Source organism: Eucalyptus grandis, chromosome 3 (assembly GCF_016545825.1).
Source record: "Eucalyptus grandis isolate ANBG69807.140 chromosome 3, ASM1654582v1, whole genome shotgun sequence".
Classification (NCBI taxonomy): Eukaryota; Viridiplantae; Streptophyta; class Magnoliopsida; order Myrtales; family Myrtaceae; genus Eucalyptus; species Eucalyptus grandis.
Window position 1 is genome coordinate 16,132,006 of NC_052614.1, and position 18,594 is coordinate 16,150,599.

Genomic DNA, 18,594 nt, shown 5'->3' on the forward strand with positions numbered 1-18,594 from the left:
ACGCTTTCCCTTCCATCTAAACCCCCTCCTCGTACACCTATTCGAGATTCTTCCTGTCTCAGACACCCTCCAAAATCCCGACCCTCTTCGCAATCATTATGGTGAGTTGGTTTATGTGCTTTTCTTTCCTTTTTCATCATCCCATTTTCCGCGTGTCCCATTCTTATATAGATAGCTCGTGTTCTTGTTGTTGCTGGGTCTTCTTGAATCTCGATTCTTTTCGTGATTCTTCTCGAGTTTGTGGATCCTGGTCAGATGCTGTTTCTTTTGGGGGTTCTGGAGTTGAGCGATCTGGTTACGTGATCGCGAGTTTGGATTTTGCTCTCATTTTGGGTGTGTGTTCTTTGTTTTTTTGTTTTTTTTTTTGTTTTTAATTTCTTTCTCGTTTCCTTTGCGTCTCTTGCAGGCTCTGCCGAGTCAGCAGGCTGTCGATTGCCCGAGCTTCCAGCTCGTCATCATCGGCGATGCTGGCACAGGTAACACTGGCGTGCTCTGCTTTACCGGCTGTATACATATCGGGGTGCATATGCTGTCGTTATACATTAGGGTTTGCTCTAGTTATTTTACCCGCCGGGATCAGGAAAATGTAATGTGCTCATGGCTACATCCTGAAAGACAGGATTTTCCATTCGAAGTGGCGGACAGTATGTTTTAACACTATTTCTGGGGATTTGTCTGAAATCGAAGGGTGTCAGACGAAAAGTGGTTTTGCGATCTTCTTCACTTGTCACGATGTAGAAGCCATGAGGTGTATCTTTTCTTTCTGGCGCCGAGCAAGGGATAGCAGGCTGAGCGTAGTCCGTTCCTTCGTGCAGGCAAAACGACTTTTGTGTGCAAGGAGGGGATGCCGATGGCAGGGCCAATGATTGGAGTGAAGTCGTAATTACTAGTAGGGGTGTCCTTTCACCATAAATTTAAAGCACGAAATGCGAAGCAAGAGCACGTGGAATCATTTATTACACTCAGTTTTGCAGACTCAATTTTATGAGTCTACTTAGCACTATCAGAAAATCGAGATAGAGAGAGAGAGAGAGAGAGGGAGGGAGGGAGATACGTGCCTGGACGAGACATGTAGGGGAGAAGAACAGCTCGGGGCCAACGACCTGGTGCGAGACGAGCAGCCCCAGGAGCGAGCCGTGGCCGTCGGCCTCGAGCCACTCGTCGACGGTGCGGTCACACTCGGCCTCGACGAAGCGGACCCCGCAGTCGTTGCACTTGATGTAGGGGCGGCCAGAGTCGGAGCGCCGGAAGCGGCCGCACACGGCGTAGTAGTCGGTGCACCAGGAGAACATAGACTCCTTGATCCTCGGGATGGTGAGACCCTCCACCGCGGGGCCGGCGAAGAAGTAGACCCCCCTCAGGTAGTGCAGCTTCATGGCTAGGTCCGCAGCAGCCGGCTCGTGGACCACGTCGGCCGCCGTCACCCGGGCCGGCCCGACGGTGGAGAGCTTCAGGCCGTACACGAGCTTCTCCTGTTCTTGGACCACCATGGCGTTATGATGTGTGCTCGCGAATGTTGAGAGAGAGAGAGAGAGAGGGACCTTTTGGAGTAGGAGCTCTGGGGCTTGGCATATAAGAAGAAGCGAGGGATGAGGTGCAGGGAGGAGAGAAAAGTAATGTCCGTAGATAAAACAATATATGCATTGAAATTCTTAAAATTTAACATTAAAGAGTAGTTTTGTTCTAAATTTTTTAAAATAGTAATTAAATCATACAAATTGTCAAAAAGTATAATCGAGTGTTAAAATTTTCAAAAAATGCAATCGGATCCTAATATTGTTAAATTGGTCTAATCAAATATTTCCATTGATTGCGCTTTTTGAAAATTTTAAGATTTGATTGTATTTTTATAATAAAGTTTAAGATTTGATTGTACTTTTTGAAAATTTTAAAATTTGATTTTTTTTCTTAATAAATTTTAGGATTTAATTGTACTTTTTGAAAGTTCTAGAATTAAATTGCACTTTCGCGACAAATTTTAGTACTTCCGAAACACTTATTCCTAAATATAAAGGGAGGGAGGGCAGGAAGGAGGTAACTTTTATGACAAGTCAATGAAGTCGATAGGAAAATTGTGCATAGAAATGGATGAGACTTGGTAACAATATAGAGTAGTACAGCTTAGTACCCATCGATCGTCATCTTTTGTGAGCCCCTCTAAGTTCCTCATCCATTGCAGACATTTGAAGAGTATTACAGCTTAGCTGATGGGATAGCTTTGACAACATGTCCATTGAATTACCTATTGTCTACACTCTCATTATATGTGGTATCTATGGGCATGCATAGTGTGCTTTTCAGCTGCATCCTAGGGTTTTTACAGAAGTAATTATAACAACAATGCTATCATTTAACAATTGTATCCAATGGACTCAAAAAGTACCTCAGTCAATGTACGGAAAGATGATAACCATTCTAAGCATCGAGGTCGATGAATGTCTGAAGCACGCCACAATCTTCTTGCAAATAACTAATTTCGATCGAGAAATTAAAAGATAAATAACTCAAATATATCGAGACGAACGTCACTAAATGTAGAGAGAATAATGTCTGAGTTGCTATATTAAATGACGCGAAAAACTTTTATCAAACATCAAATGCTCTTCAAATGTCTGTAATGGATGAGGAACTTAGAGGGGCTCACGAAGGAACCGAACCGAACCACAAACCGATAAAATCAAACCATCGTTTTATTCTCTCCCGACTCCTGTCTCCTCTCCCCTCTCGTGTCTCGTCTTGGTCGGCTTGGAGGTGCAACGGCGACGGGGACTGCGACGGCGACGGCGGCCGATTGAGGGACAGAGCCCCTTTCTTCTGCAAGTCTCTCCTTCGTCCTCTTCCTTTTGTAGCGCAAATTGTCGAGTTTTGCGACGGTAAGCTCGGATGTTTTTGGGATTTTTTCTCCCGGCGCATCGCGTTTGGATCTTTCGTTTCTTGTTTCGGGATCTCCCGTTTGTTCGTGCTTTCTCGAGTCTCGGGCCTGTCGGATTTCGGGTGAATGAGTGGGGTCGGTGATTCGTATTGGTGGCTTGAAATTTGGGGTGGAGGGAATGGAGGAACGAATCGCTGTACGTGCGTCCGCTGCTGTAGTTTTGGGATTGGCCAAGCTTGGGCTTGTCTTAGCTGCTTCGACCCTCCGTTCCCATATCTCCCCTCGCCCTCTTTCTTTGGTAAAGCTGCGTTTTTTGCCCCTTTTTCTTGGTGCCCGGAAGCTCCGAGGGGGAAGAAAGTCGGCTCCGCTCTTCTGGGTTTTGGCTTTTGGTCGAGTCTTGGGGGCTTAGATGGCGGATGTGGTTCGACTGTCTTCATTGCGCTTCTCTTCTTCTCCTTCTTCTTCATCTCTGACGCCGTCCTCTTCGTGCCAGCGTGGTGCCCTCTGCCCTCCTCCTCGTAAGCTCCACAGGTGGTCCGATGCTTCTGCGAATTGCTCCCACAGTGGTGGCGTTGCGGGTCTTGGTTTCGGAACCCGAAAGCGATTTGCCTCTTTGAAGGTGCGATTTTTCCCTTTTCGTTTTCTGGGGAAATTCTCTCTTCTTGGAGTAAGTTATCTTGTGAGGGCTCATTTGAATGAGCTGTTTGTTGTGACGATATCTGTTTGCACATTACCCTGGCAAGATCATGTTTCGGTTTGAATCGGATTGGTTTCCTTTTTTGGTGTTTTGGGGGACTGTTCTCTTGTGTATGATTGTCGGAGTCTGTAGCATTACATGGACTTAATGACTGACCAGCATTAATTTGGAGCAGGAAGGGCTTGTTAGGAAATGAATGAGTAGAAAGATCTCATCTTGGTTAGGATTCTCTGTGTATATCCCATATGTCGGGTCTTTTGTGCTAAATGCTTTATATGCTTTTTGGCTGTTTGGGATTTTCAGTACACTTGATTAGTCTTCCCTTGGTACATCCAAGCAATTCATGCTTTGGGCTGAGCGCACTGCATTATTTGTTGAAGAGGTCAAAATGGATTAAAAAAGTTTTGACTCCTAACCAGCCCATTGCGATCAAACAATTTATGTCGATGATGCAAATACTACATATTTGCTCTTATGCCAATCGACAACTGTAGTTATATGTTGATGCTGCCTGATTATTATAGTTCTCAAAATGGCTGTTGTTGTTCAGTCAGTGTAATGCTTCTGAGAAGTTTAACTTGAACTGGGTATTAAGACATTACGATTTAAAGACAGCTTATGCCAATGATTTTTCAAGAGATGCCTTGTGGTGACACTTCACTACTTATGCCAAGAAAGATGGAAGGTCCATTGCCAATGCGTTGTGATTGTAAATTCTGTTACATGAATTCTTCCTCTGTTCACTCCTCTGGTGAATTAGTTTGCATATAAACAATGGTGTCAACTTGGTGCCTCATTCTGGCTATTAACTTATGCTCAGTTGAAATTATTTGAGGCTTTCATTTGATAAATGTGGATTGACAGTGCTTTTCAGAAAGTCAGGACATTGTGTGCTTGCGAATTTAGTGTACTCCTTTCTGTTCCAACACACTCAAAAGAACAAGAATGAACTATGACATCGTATGCTGTAAATTTATTTATGTGGGGGTTGGCTTAAATATGTTTGAGCTCTCCTTGATATCTGAAGCTCTTTCTTACCCATCGTCACAGGGAATCGGTGACTGGACGAAACTGGAATTCTTTCTTGTCACTTACAATGAAATTGGGGGAATTGCCTGCCGAAGGGTTGGGGAACCAGCAGACCGTTTTTCTGGTTGTGCCCTAGTTTTTTGGACATCAAAAGCAATGTTTATTGAGCCACCTTTTTCTCAAGAGGAGGTGATCATGTATGACAGTTGCATGCACCTTCACCCCATTGATGAAGAAAATTCTATGTTCAGGGAGCTTCCAATGGAAAATGAGCTGGTCGCTCGCATCCTGTACATAAATTCAAGTTATGACTTGCTAATTCCTGATTTAGCTGGGACTACAGCAACTGACAGGCGTAACGAGGGAAGGATCTGGCAGTATAGAGACGGTACATTTGGGTTCGGGTTTCTTCGGGACAATTTTATTATAGACCTGAAGCACATAGCCCCGAATGGTTGTCTTCTTCACTAGTTTAAGCTTTGTGATAATTGATTTGGTCTTCTGGATTCATTCTGTACATATTAGAATCTTAGGAAAGAAGAGCCATATATCCAGTATGGCACTGGTGTCATGTTCTTTGCTTTAGACCTGCGGCTCCACCTTGTAGGCCGCTTTGTAACATAGTTTATCGTTGAAATGATGGCATCTGTTCCAAAGTTTTATTGAATTCTGGCGATTCTTCTTTTGACCCATTTCTCTTACCTCAATTTCCTCTTCCCAACCCCCTCTTATGCCTGCCCAACTGCTTTACTATTCAGGATCTGTCAGGGGAGTTTACAATAAGCTGATAAAGTTTATCTCGCTAAAACACTGTCACCATGGATGATGTAAGGTGATATACCCTTATTCCTGGAAGCTAATCCAACTTCCCCGAATAATAATGGGGACTCTGGCTTTCTCGACCATAGGGAAGGTAGGCAGGTAGGCCTTTGCTGTTCCGCTCTTTCGATCTGATGTGTTAAAATTAGATTGAAGTAGCTTGTTTATCATGGCGCTCGTGTAGAATGGATGGTTGCAGTTGCAGATTCTTTGCTAGAGATCATTGCAGAAATTTCTCATAGAACTCAATATATTTTCGGCAATAGGGGCATACATATGCTAGAGTCATCTGAGAATGGATTTCCTACGAAAAAAAAAACTGAAAACCAAAAATCGAAAAACCAAACTGAATCGAACTTCAGTTCAGTTCGAAAGATTTTTCTAACGGTTTGGTTTGGTATTTCAAAAAAACCAAACTGAACCGAACCGTTGACACCCTTACAAGGTAGTTGTATTGGAAGGTGCGGCTGAATCATCTCGTTTTCAGGGAGAGCTAATACTAGTTGGGTATTTTGGTTTGACATTGCTTTTCATGGTTTCAAACTGGGATTCGTTCTTTTGCTACTAATGGTCATGGATGGTCATAGACGAGCGCAAGGTTTGGTTTTCAGTGGCAGACAGGTGAGTAATGCGTAAGAACTCGCCCTTGGGAGGCTAAGAACGGTTGGAATCGGCTGCTGATACTCCATAGGCTGAGAAGCAAAAGGAGGAATCTGTCCGAGGTGGGGCTCGCGTCTGATTAGCTAGTTGATGAGGCAATGCCACCCACTTGAGAAGCTAGTCGCCAGAAAGAAGCGACGAGTAAGCCAAGCTGTCTACAAAGCGGTAGCTCCCCCCTGTAGTCATAGTACTAGGCTCGTCGCTACTTTGAGAGACGTCTTTCTGGGGAGTTTGAAAAGAAATATGAGCGTAAGTGATGTGGAAATGCATGTTAATTCATAGTGATTGATACTGCTTTGACTTCAATGGGCTTAAACATTGGGCTCAAACCAGGTTAAAGTTGGAGAAGCAGTAGGGTAATTGCTCATTACTGATTTATAGATAGTATTATCATAGGAGAACTTTGTTCCACTTTATTGTTACGAGGCTGAGCAGGAAAATATCAAGCATGGCCCATTAGTGTAGAGATATTATGTTCTGAATGCAACATTCTTTTTCTAAATTAGATGAATGCGACAAAAGTGTATCCACAAGGAGATAAACAAAGGAATTTCACCAAATAAATCAATTTGAGTTACTCAGATTTGCAAGTTCCTCTGATTTTCCCCCTTTGACATTATCCGGTTTATACCCTCGTTTCACCTAATCGTGAATCCCACGTGAGGATCACATCATCTACAAGGGAATGTAAATACACATCGAGTGCACCTTAATATTGCTAGAAGTACAATCGGACCCCAGGTTCTTGTTCTTGTTCTAGTTGCTTAGAATACATAAATCCCAAGTGGTGTTAGAATGCCTTATTTGTTTGCTTGACTTCCTAAAACTTGTGGTTCCTTAAACCTACAAATTTCAGCCAAAAACCACTTGCTACATATTGAAAGAAACTGTATCTTAGTTCACGTATTTAAAACATCCGCAGCAGAAGAATAGAGACCTTGCATGCCAACATCCTGGGTAGACCTCGACATGCATTTGGAGAGTATACTTTTTTCAGAAAGAAAGAACTTATCACTAAGGAAAACATTCTCTCATAGATTGCCAGTAAAGACTTGATTTCACAAGTATACAAGGATTCAAAACCTATCTGCTACTGCCTAAGTATCTAAAGGTGCTCCAAAGAACTCAATCACTAGTTCTTTGACACGGTTTTCTAAACGATATCAGAGCATGATACCAAAGTTTCTCAAGGGATCAACAGAGGGACAAGGCCATTAACATTGAATGTTTTGTACCTTATCAAGCAAATCCTCTGTTCAAAAGATCATGAGGTCGAATCTGCTCACTCAGGATCACTACGTGACATGCATCTAGTAACCTCCTGTAGTGAGACTCCTATTAAGGAATTAATATCTTGTACCGACGAAGACCCACCACCATGTTCTAGATCATAGACAATTACAAACTGCTGATGGAATAATCTGCACTAGATGGTAGATGGTAATAAATGGATACAATGTAAAATACTAACACATTCATCTATACAAAAACATTGGCAGAATATCTCGACATACTTCAAAGACAAATGCTTTAATAAACACAATGAATCAGTACCATGGACAAATAACAGCCCAAAGCACGAGATTGCAAAAAAAAAAAAAAAAGAATGCAAGGAAAAAGGATACACCGAGTAAAACCCATAATCAAAGCCCCGGCTAAGACGAGGGTAAACAAACGATCCTCACCACCGGGTTCCTCCTCAACGAGAGCCGAACCGTGAAACTAGATTCCAAACGAAGCAACATCAATTCAATAAGAAAAACAAAAGCCGGATAGGTTATGACAGAAACAATTGAGAACCCACGAAATTTAATCAAACTCTAAACGATCATCATATGTACAGAGGAAGAACAGGGGCCTATATATTTTATTTTTATTAATTTCTTAAAAACCTAATATTTCCCTCGGTCCGTCAATCCCTCAATTCCTCAGTCCCTCAATCCCTCTTGTCTTGTCAGCAGCATGTACAAGTTCCGGAGGGAATAGAGTTTAGAAAATGGCTCGAAGGACATGATCTCATTCATTTTGGTGATTTTGATGCAGCCTTGCAGAAGACTTATGCACCCTTTTGCATGTCATTATCTTCCGGAGGACATGATCAAGACTGCAGAAAGACTACTTGCTCCATAAGTTTTCATGAGGAGATATCGCAAATCTTACTTTTTGTTTGTTGTGTCTCTTTGGAAGATAATGACATGCAAAATAGGATGAATTATATTGCGAGAGTTTGGCTGACCTTATTATAGTATCTCTTTTGTTATAAAGAACTTGGACTACATATGATACACATTGATTTCAATTGCATAGAGGAAGAAAACAAAGAAGTCACTGATTGGAACCAGACCGGATCGGTTTTGTCGTGACTTATCCCTTGGGAGGAGGAAATAGGTTTAGGGGTATTACCTAAAGGACGGACCTATGGCCATGATTAGGCACGAGCTCTCTCAAGCTCATACCCCGCGTGACATTGGATAATTTTAGCAATTTTGTAAAAATGAGTCGCCATTTGCCTATTGGGTAGGTTTGAAACCATTCGAGGCATAGGAATATACCTCGCTTCCTACGCAACCAAAGAATCCAGGGTCGAGGACTTGATTATACTAATTGACCAACTAGTGCATTTTCGTTACCTAATCTTGTTCATTTTAAAAGAAAAGATTTTTGTCAAGCAGTTTAAATTGATTTTATACCTATCAATTAACATATGAGGTGATCATGCGGGTGTGCAATCATTAAAGTAACCATTTGTAATCAAATTCCTAATTGTAATAAACTTTAGCACATGCAATTAAATATGATAAAATATGCGAATTAAGCATGTGATATAACCAAAATATGAGCAAATAAAGGTCTAATTACACTAAGAATACAATATATGACAATTCCCTAACCAAACCCTACATTTTTGATTTTCAAATTTTTATTTATTTTTATTTTAAAAATTCTGGGAAAATCGGGTCGGGTCCAGTCTGACCCGACTCGGGTCTGGCACGCTCGGGCCGGGCCGGGCCAGGCCGATCGACCCGCCCGAGCAGGCCAGGCCCGACCAGCACTGGTCGGGCCTTCGCGCGGCCGGGGTTGGGCCCAACCAGAGGGGCCCTATACTCTTGTAAGTGGGCCATTCTGTAGGCCCACACAAAGAAAACAGAAAGGCCGAGTTGGGCCAGATCACAGATCTGGCCCAACTCGGCCATCTGGTCCGCGACCAGAGGAGCCGCGACGGCGCACAACACCGGGCGGCTTCCGGGCGGACGGCGGCGGTGGCTAGCGGTCAGGCGGCCCCTCGGTGGTGGCGAGGTTCGGTCGAGGCCTCGCCGGTCCGCGCCTCCGGTTCAGCGACCGTCCGGTCGTGACAGAGAGGGTAGTGGTGGCGGACGGCGCGGGGTGTCTGGCTAGGGCTCGACGGCCCTGCGTCCGGCTTCCGGGCGGACGCGGCGCCGCTTCGGTGACCAAACGTCCAGATCGAAGCTCTAAACGACGAAGTCAGGCGCAAGTTTCGACCAGGCACTGCAGCAAACAGGTGGGGGCATTCGGGAGTCGAGGGGTTCCGGGCTTGGCCGAGGCCCGAACGCGAGCCCGGACCGCCGGTGAGGGCGCCAAAGCAACAGGAAATGCGAGGGGGATGGGTGGTGGCCGGAGCTCGCTCCGAAACGGCCGAGGAGCTCCGGCCCGCTCGGTACAACACCCGCACACCAAGTGTTTGGCGAAATGCCTACCTGGGTTCCGAGGAGACGGCGGCGGTCAGCGTCGGTCAGTGGCTCACCGGCGGCGGCAGGGCATCCCGTGGGGGCGCGTCGACGACGGTAGCGAGGGTCTTGAGACTCCTTTCCTCCTCTCCTCCTCTCGCTCTCGGTCCTGGATTCTGGGGAGGTTGGAGGCGGTCGGCGGCTCCGGCAGCGATCGACGGTTCAGGGGGAACTCCTCCTCCTTCTCCGGCCTGTTCTCCTTCCTTTCCTCTCTTGTTTCCGTCTCCCTCTCTCCCCGTTTCTCTCTCCCTCCTCTCGGCTTGTGCTTCCCCTCTTTCTCTGTCGTTCCTCTCTAGTTTTTCTTGAACCAGCTCGCGCGCCAGGCCCCCTGCAGCACCGGCTGCCTTGCCGGGCCCCGACCGGCGGATCGCGCCGCTCGCCTGCCACCGATCCCCCTGCTCCTCTGTCGCTGCTGCCCTGTTTTTGCTGTCCCCTCCTGTTCTCTTGCAGGTCTGCGCGCGAAGACCAGGGTGAGGAAGGACGGGTGCGGGCCGGGCCGAAGGAGAAAGGAACTGGGCCGGGCCGTGCGCGCCTGAGAGAAAAAGAATGAAGGATGGGGGCGGGCCGGGCCAAGGCCGGATCCGGCCCGACCGGACCCCTAAAGTTTTTTTGTTTAATAATAATTATATTTTTTTATTTTTTTTAGCGACTAATTCCTACTTTTCTACACGACTAAATCCTAAATAAAATCGTAAAATTTGCAAATGTTAACGACTCAATTGAAAATCTTATTTCTTTGCCCGATCTCTTCCTCGGTCATAGAAATTGGGAAGAGGTCCTCTTAATTCGATTCCCGATTCCTTGGTGGGACTGGACCACGAATCAATTACCCCTAGTCTTGCACCCTTTGATTTTTGGAGTTCTATATGGGGATGAGATTTATTTTCACTTTTTTTTTTTTTGGTGTTTTGCTAAATTACATAATTGTCTTCGGTTGATTTATCGAATTAACCTTCAATTTCAATGAAGACATGCCTATTTTAAACATATATCTTGTTAGACAATTATGGTTCATGAATTGCTAATTTCTTATCATTGTTAAAGGCCTTATTGTGCTTCATATTGAAAATGGTTATGACTTAATTGAACAACTGAAATATTTAGGATTTTTTTTAGTGTTTTCTAGCCTAGTTTAAGATTTAATTGAACAAATGAAAAGATTTAGAATTCAAATTTATTCCATACATAAGACTGAGAACTCGTTGCACAATTTTGTTAGAGGAAATGCGACAAATTGTTGCAAGTTCTATTATATTCTCGATTGTGGGATTCATATCATGAACGCCTCATTCCATAGAGGCTTTTTTCACCGGCGTAGTGGTGGATCATTGGAGGTCTTACAAAACTTTGAACAATGCATACTTCATGCCTTAAAATCACTTTCTTTTTTCTATGTCTTTGGGGGAATTTTATCATAATATTATCCTTTGCTCATCTAGCAATTGATAACGAGTCATTTTGGTTTGATCATAGACAATACTTTATCATATGATTTGTGGATATTTAAGCTCTTCAGTTCGACGGTTTACATTTTGTTTTTTTAGCAAAAGTCAAATTTCTTCATAAATAGCCCCGAAACACTTTCTTGATTTCAATTTTTACTAAGGGCAACCCGCCTTCCATCACAATAGATTTATTATCTATGAATTTTCTTTATTTGGACGTGCATAATCTACTTTATGAATTATTATTCGATTACTATTTAGAATTGATTGAGATATCTCATTATACGACCTTTATTTGGTAAGGAAATTAAAGAAGTTAAAAAAAACTAATTAATTCTCGCTAAAAAATTAAAAATTTCCCTTGCTTTTCATTCAAATTCTCGTTCCCCACATTCAAATTCGATGCAATAATTGGGAAAATTCTAGAATCCTGGCGAGATGGAGGACGAAAGAATTTGAACTTTTTTCCGGTTTATTTTGCTGCCAAGTGTCCTCCCTATCTCTCTCTCTCTACCCCTGGGATTTTAAAACAGGTGACTGCACAGATCGGACGGTCGACAGATTCTAGAACGCCTGCTCGCCGTCGGGAAAATAATCGAATCTGACGGACGAGGCGGCAGCGTCAGCTTAAAGCTACGTTCGACAAAAGCCCAAAATCGCGTCTTCCTTCTCGTTCATTCCTCCTCTCCCGTCGCTTTCCCTCCTCTTAAACCCCCTCTCTTCCTCATCAAAGCACGCAGCTGTCTCTCCCCCTCCCTACGCTTCGCTCCTCCGAGAACGCATTCCTCTCTCTCTCTCTCTCCCCCTCGCGACCCTCTTCGCCGTCGTCGATGGTGAGTCCGTTTGCTCGATTTTCTTTCCCTTCGATCGAGTCGTTCTCTGGGCGTTCGTCGTCATGGGTGGCTCGTTTTTTTTTTTCTTTGCTTTTTGGTTGCGGGGTGTTCTTGAATCTGGGTTTTGTTTGCCGTTCTTCTCGGGTTCTTGGGTCGTGGTCGGATTTTCTTTTGGCGGGGTGGTGCTGGAGCCGAGCGATCTGGTTACGTGATCGCCGAGTTTGGATTTGTTTTTGATCTCATTTGGTTTGTTGTTTTAATTGCTGTTGTTTCCCTTGCGTGTCCCTTTCAGGCTTTGCCGAATCAGCAGACCGTCGATTACCCGAACTTCAAGCTCGTCATTGTTGGCGATGGAGGCACAGGTGATTTGTCGCTGGCGTGCTCTGTTTTTTTTGCTGGTTTCTTGATTCAGTCGTTCGTTGCTCCGTTTGCGTAGGAGGGTGCGTATGCGTTAGGGTTTGCTCTAGTTATATTACTGGTCGGGATCGGGAAAATGTAGCATGGCCATGGCTGTATCCTTAATGATAGAGGATTTACCATTTGAAGTGGTGGACAGTATGTTTTTGCACGATTCCTGGGGATCGGTCTGAAATCGAAGGGTGTCGGACGAAAAGTGGTTTTGCGATCTTCTTCATTTGTCATGATGTAGAAGCCACGGGGTGTATCTTTTCTTTCTAGCTTCGAGCAATGGATAGCAGGCTGAGCGTAGTCTGTAACTTTGTGCAGGTAAAACGACTTTTGTGAAAAGACATCTTACTGGGGAGTTCGAAAGAAATATGAGCGTAAGTGATGTGGAAATGCCTTTTATTTCTTCTTCTTCTTCTTTTTTTTTTGTCATTAGATTATTATTTTGTTTAGTCTGTACTGATCTTCTGGTATTTGTCCTTGTGCATAACAGCGACCATTGGTGTCGAAGTCCATCCTTTGGATTTCTTCACAAACTGTGGGAAGATCCGGTTTTACTGCTGGACACTGCAGGGCAGGAGAAGTTTGGTGGTCTAAGAGATGGATATTAGTGAGTAAAGAGAGCTCCCTCTTAGAAGTTCCTTGCTTTTAAATTAGTGGAAGGATTTTCAGATTGCATTATATGTTCTTGTGAATTGAGTGATACTAAGGATAACTATTATTACTTAATAGTGGTTCTGTCAATTGTTATTTTTAACCTTGTGGATGAAGGAGCAAGTAGTTTTGCAAAAGAATTTCGACAGTATGGTGTTGTATATCTGTTTTGTGGTCATCCTTATTTGTGATATTCTTAAAAGTTGGTAAAATTTATATTTCAGTAGTATATCTTTTAATCTTATTTTGGAGAAAAAGGAGGAGGGCTTTAAGTGTTATTGGACTGTGTGTTGCTGGCGGTGATAGTTCTGAATGTGGTGATTTCCGTTATTCACTTTTTAACCTTGCTTGTGGGAGGGGGAATCCCTCTTCCTCCTGTGTCTTCGTGTGTTGAAATTTCAAACTTTTATTCGCTGTTCTGCAGCATTCATGGCCAGTGTGCAATAATCATGTTTGATGTCACTGCTCGATTGACGTACAAGAATGTCCCAACATGGCATCGCGATCTCTGCAGGTAGAGTAAAAACGCTGGCGACCTACTTATTTATTTTCGTACTGCAGTTTTTGATGGCACTACATCTTTGCTAATTTCCCATATTTATACAGGGTCTGTGAGAACATACCTATTGTCCTCTGTGGGAACAAGGTAGATGTGAAGAATCGGCAAGTTAAAGCAAAGCAGGTTACATTCCATCGGAAGAAGAATTTGCAGTACTATGAAATTTCTGCAAAGAGCAACTACAACTTTGAGAAACCCTTCCTCTACCTCGCTAGAAAACTTGCTGGGTACTTGAGCAAAGCGTGCAAATCCTGTTTGCAGAAGTTGTCATGGTCTAGTAGCTAATCATTTGTTTTGCAATCGCAGGGATCCGAACCTCCACTTTGTTGAGTCTCCTGCCCTTGCTCCTCCAGAAGTGCATATTGACGTGGCTGCACAGCAACAGTAAGAATCTTGGCCTCTATTATCTGCTTTATTTTACATAAATTTCTACTATAGTAAGGCAAATGGGCATACATCCTGGCCTTCCTCTTCCTCTCTCTTCTAGATGCCCTTAATTGCTTATATAAATCGTAATCATGCTTAAGAATGTTACAGTGTGTATAAGGCAGAAATTGTAGGCTGTGGATTGCCTCTCTGATCTTAGCTGCTCTTCTCTTGTTGGGTTACGTTAATATTAATATTCTGTAGCTAGTTTCATAGTTCATAAATCTCTTCTCAACTTTCCATTGACCAATGTTGATTTTTATTCTCTCAACAGGCATGAGGCAGAACTTGCTCAAGCAGCTATTCAGCCACTTCCTGATGATGATGACGGCAGCCTTTGAGTAGAGGGTTGATGAACTGATGGGCGTTTCAAGCTTTTGGTAGTGCATTTTATGCTGTCTTGAATTGATTGGATGAGCAGCAGAACAGCGATATCTCAGGATCATGGAATTCTGGTAGCTGGATATACTCCTTTCTATTTCACTTGATCCCTTTCTGTTTCCTTCTGTTCTTTTCCTCCTGTTGCTGCTTTTCAAGTACGGTCTTGTTAATGAGTGTCCTATAATACCAGTAGGAAGTCCTCTGCTTATGGGCTATTATAGCATGGGTGTTTGGAGATACTTCTTCATTGAAATCTTAAATAGCATTATATTTTTCTCCTTCTAGTACTATTCAGGTTTCATTGTCTGACATTGTGGCTATGATGAAGTGATGCACGTATGCCTTTCAGATGCACGTGCCTGAGTGATCTATGTCAAATCAGCCTATTTGTTGGCTTGGTGTTTTCCAAGAACTCCGATTTTCTACCCAAATATGAGTGACTAGTAGCATAGCAGGGAACCAGGGTAAAACAGATTTGATGGTGAAGCTTGTGCGTGGGGACTAAGAAAACATTCAGTTTATCTGCAGCTCTAGCATTATAAAGACGCATTTATCATGAGATCTCTCAACTACATGATGTCAATCCACATTTTAGACAAACTTATGTTTCTCCAGTTGAGTTGCTTTTGGTCGCGAGACTTCACATAAAACAAGCAGGGAAACTTTTACTTGTGAGAGGCTTTTCAATTGACTGGATTTCTTGTCTTAGTTGAAATCCTCAGATCCAAAAGGCGTCTCTGTATTGAAGAACTTGTTATCTCAGGTTCAAATCTTGCGTGCTATTAGGTTAAGCTATGTAACTGAATTTTGACATGATAAGATGTTTATGAATGGATTGGCGTGGTGGATTCACCTTTGGGGTGCACAAGATGGTCCAAAATGGTTAAGTCTATATTGTCAAATATCAGTCATATCCAGTTGCGACTTATAGTTGTCTGAAGTGGACTCGTTTATAATGATCCATAGACCCAAGTTTGATTCATGCCTCGTTCAGAACTCATATTTCATGTTGGCTTTTCATACTGAAAAAGGATCACTCTGTAAACCAGAACTCCTCGGCAAGGGTTGCAGTTGATCCTGCCGCTAGAACTTCTATAGCCCACGCCTAGTGGTGTTAGCATTAACCATCAATCTAAATCCTAGAGTAGAGATCCAAGCCTTTGCTTCGTCTCTTTCGGGCAGTCGAAAAGCTGATCTGTAGCTTCATCATTCTCTAGCAAAGGGTACATTATGAAATTGCAACTAAAAAGGGTATTTCTTCAAAATATGACTACCCACGTCTACATTCCAGGTTCTGCTTTGCCAAAAGGAGGTCATGTACCTAAATAGTGTATACAAGGTCAAGTCTTGGCCAATGAATGTGAGCTCCAGTTCCCTGCATATGAAAGCTTAGTCATCAGAAGCAAGATGTCTCGGCAATATTAAGCATTATAGTTCATAGTGATTGATACTGCTCTGACTTTAATGGGCATAAACATTGAGCTCATGCCAGGTTACAGTTGGAGAAGCAGTAAAATATTGCTCATTACTGATTCATATATAGTATTATCATGGAGAGAACATTGTTCCACTTTATTGTTCTTGTCATAAGGCTGAGCAGAAAAAATATCAAGCATGGCAGCAGTAGTGTAATGATCTTATGTTCTGAACGAAACATCCTTTTTTTAAATTAGATGAATGCCATATCAAGAAGACAAAAGTATATCCACAAAGAGATAAATAAAGGAACCTAGTTCACCAAATAAATCAAATTGAGTGACTCGAATTTGTAAGTTGCTCTGGTCCCCCCTGCCCCTTATTATCATATTGTTTATACCTCCTCGTCTCTCCTAATTATGCCCCTTAATATCATCCTGTTTATACCTCCTTGTCTCACCTAATTGTGAATTCCATGTGAGGATCACATCAGATATGAGAGAATGTAAATATACATCAAGGGTACTTGAATATTGCTAAAGTACAATTGTACAACAGACTTATTCTATTTGCTTATGATACATAAATCCTTGGTGGTGTTAGACTGCCTTATTTGTTTTTGCTTCACTTCCTAAAACTTCTTGTTGCAGGAAAGCTAGATAAGGTACGTGGTGTAATCGAAATCATGTCCTGAGCAGTCCCCAATTAGTTTGAATCGTGGGTTGGCATGTAAGACATTGGACTGTGCATGCTGCGGCCCAAATTTCGACCAAGTCTTCATTTGAGCCAGACCTGGTCTGCAACCCTAATTATGCAGTGGTCTTCCTGTTTCTTCAAATACTTCCAAACATTGGCAGAATTTAAGGATCTTGACATAACAAAAGGTGTTTACGACCGTCACCTGAAAATTCTTGTTGGCTAAAACGCCTGGTCACCCTGCAAAAGGTTCAATCATTGAAGATTTTGAAGAAACCTCCACCTGGTACTTGCAAGGTAATGACAAGAAATAAAATGGGTTTGCACATAATGCGCATATGGTCTTGTCCTTAACCGGAGCAGCAAAAAGATGTTCACTTTACACAAGTCTCAACCATAACTCTTACATGAACTGACTCTACTACAGCCAAAGGGATTGGCGACCACCCCGATCCGGCCTTATCGCCAACACATGTGAAAACCACATGACTCCTGTGTACACCAGCCTCCCTGAGTACACACACACCCATGCCCATGTCCCCGGTCGGGCCATACTCATGCTCCGTGTCAGCCAACGGCCCAGGCCCCGGAGCTCTGACCGGGGTCCCTCCGGCGCCCTGTGGAGTCGTCGCTGCTGGTGTCGGTTTGCCTACTCTCGGTTCCCCAGGCCACACCGGAATGAGAGTTCATTTCCCACTAATAAATCACGTCCACATCAATCCAACTCAGAGGTGGGGGCACGAGAGCTATGGCCTCTTAGCCCCTCCCCCTCTCTCCCTGTCTCTCTCCTTTGTGTATGCCCACAACATGTCCATGAAATGTGGGGTTGGGCTCAATAAGGACAGTGCCCAAATTTTCAGGGGCTCATCAGGCCCCATCCATCGGGGCAGTGGCAAGGAGTATTTCAATGCAAAAAAGAGGGACAGTAATTTCGTTGTCGGTGGGTGGTCGGATTAGGGTTTGAGAATGACCGGTGTACATTCGACAATTTAATTCAGAAGAAAACAAAACAAGAAGCATAGGAAAATAGAGAAATTGAATTGGGCCTCTTCTTGCTTAATTAATTTCTTCTTTCACCAATCGTCTTCTATTTGCTATTATCCAGAATGGGGTCTCTCTTTGCAACATGGCCCCTTCTGTCCTCCATCTTTTCCGGTTAAACGGCCAGCCATTCCTCGAAAAACAACAAACCTCCCATTAATTTTCTTGGCTTTCGTTTTGAAAATCATTTAACAAAATAAAAGGAAAGCAACAAAATTTCCTTAGGTTCCCCTCAGAGTGCAAATCTTTTGAATATTAGGTGATGCATTCCGGTCACGAGGTTGTTGAATTTGCATGAGCAATAATAATGGATGTAACATATGTCGTTTGGACACTCACCTTGGCACATCTAAGTAGATAAGATGTGTGAAACACTTTTTTTTGTACATATATATATCGATGGTGGGTCGACGCATCAACACATATTCAATGCAATACTCAGGTTCAGAGAATTTAATCGAAACCCTTGTGTTTTTTTGCATGAAAATGGTAACTGCTCGTCTGCCCTCTAATGCAGTTATAAGTGGAATTGTTGGTGATGAACGACATGCCATCAAGCTGAGGGTGTGTGTGTGTATGTAGTGGAGGTGATGGGGGTGACGATGACATGAAAACCTAGCAAAACAGCGACAGAGGTCGCATCATCACATGGATTTGGTCATCGAGGGGAAGATGGTGGTGGGGGAAAAACCCTATCTGTGCCTGCATATAGACATGCAAGATGTGCATATATATCGTGTCACTTCGTTATCTGAAATTCAGTAGAGAGAAATTATTGCTTTGATGTATCGAGCGGGAGATTTAAGATGGCGACCGCACATCACGTGGCCCATCATGTGAAAATTACGAAATTCATGCAAATGTATGCAAGGGCCGTGTAGTGGCAGCCAGATTCATGAAAACTTGGAACGGGTC

General features: G+C 43.3%; 2 protein-coding genes across 6 annotated transcripts; both read left to right on the plus strand.

The window, feature by feature from the left end:
* Nucleotides 1-399: 399 nt before the first annotated feature.
* On the plus strand, nt 400-5,288 carry LOC120292182 (F-box protein At3g12350-like). 5 transcript variants are annotated; one of them, XM_039310284.1, is made up of 3 exons: nt 400-476; nt 3,366-3,491; nt 4,620-5,288. In XM_039310284.1, exons 1-3 carry the CDS (start codon nt 465-467, stop codon nt 5,067-5,069), a joined length of 588 nt encoding a protein of 195 aa, XP_039166218.1. In that variant the 5' UTR covers nt 400-464; the 3' UTR covers nt 5,070-5,288. The 5 variants fall into 5 exon arrangements, 2 of the variants coding, with proteins under 2 accessions (XP_039166218.1, XP_039166217.1); XR_005549938.1 differs by lacking the exon at nt 400-476 and adding an exon at nt 2,673-2,873; XR_005549939.1 differs by lacking the exons at nt 400-476; nt 4,620-5,288 and adding an exon at nt 3,745-4,541 and having other exon boundaries at nt 2,673-3,491.
* A 6,697-nt stretch (nt 5,289-11,985) lies between these two features.
* LOC104436643 (GTP-binding nuclear protein Ran-3) lies at nt 11,986-14,773 on the plus strand. Its single transcript, XM_010049485.3, is given in 10 exon segments — nt 11,986-12,101; nt 12,394-12,463; nt 12,828-12,866; nt 12,869-12,883; nt 13,000-13,068; nt 13,071-13,116; nt 13,585-13,674; nt 13,767-13,946; nt 14,026-14,103; nt 14,420-14,773. Coding segments are annotated over 10 exon segments (657 nt in total). The 5' UTR covers nt 11,986-12,098; the 3' UTR covers nt 14,487-14,773.
* The last annotated feature ends 3,821 nt before the right edge of the window (nt 14,774-18,594 follow it).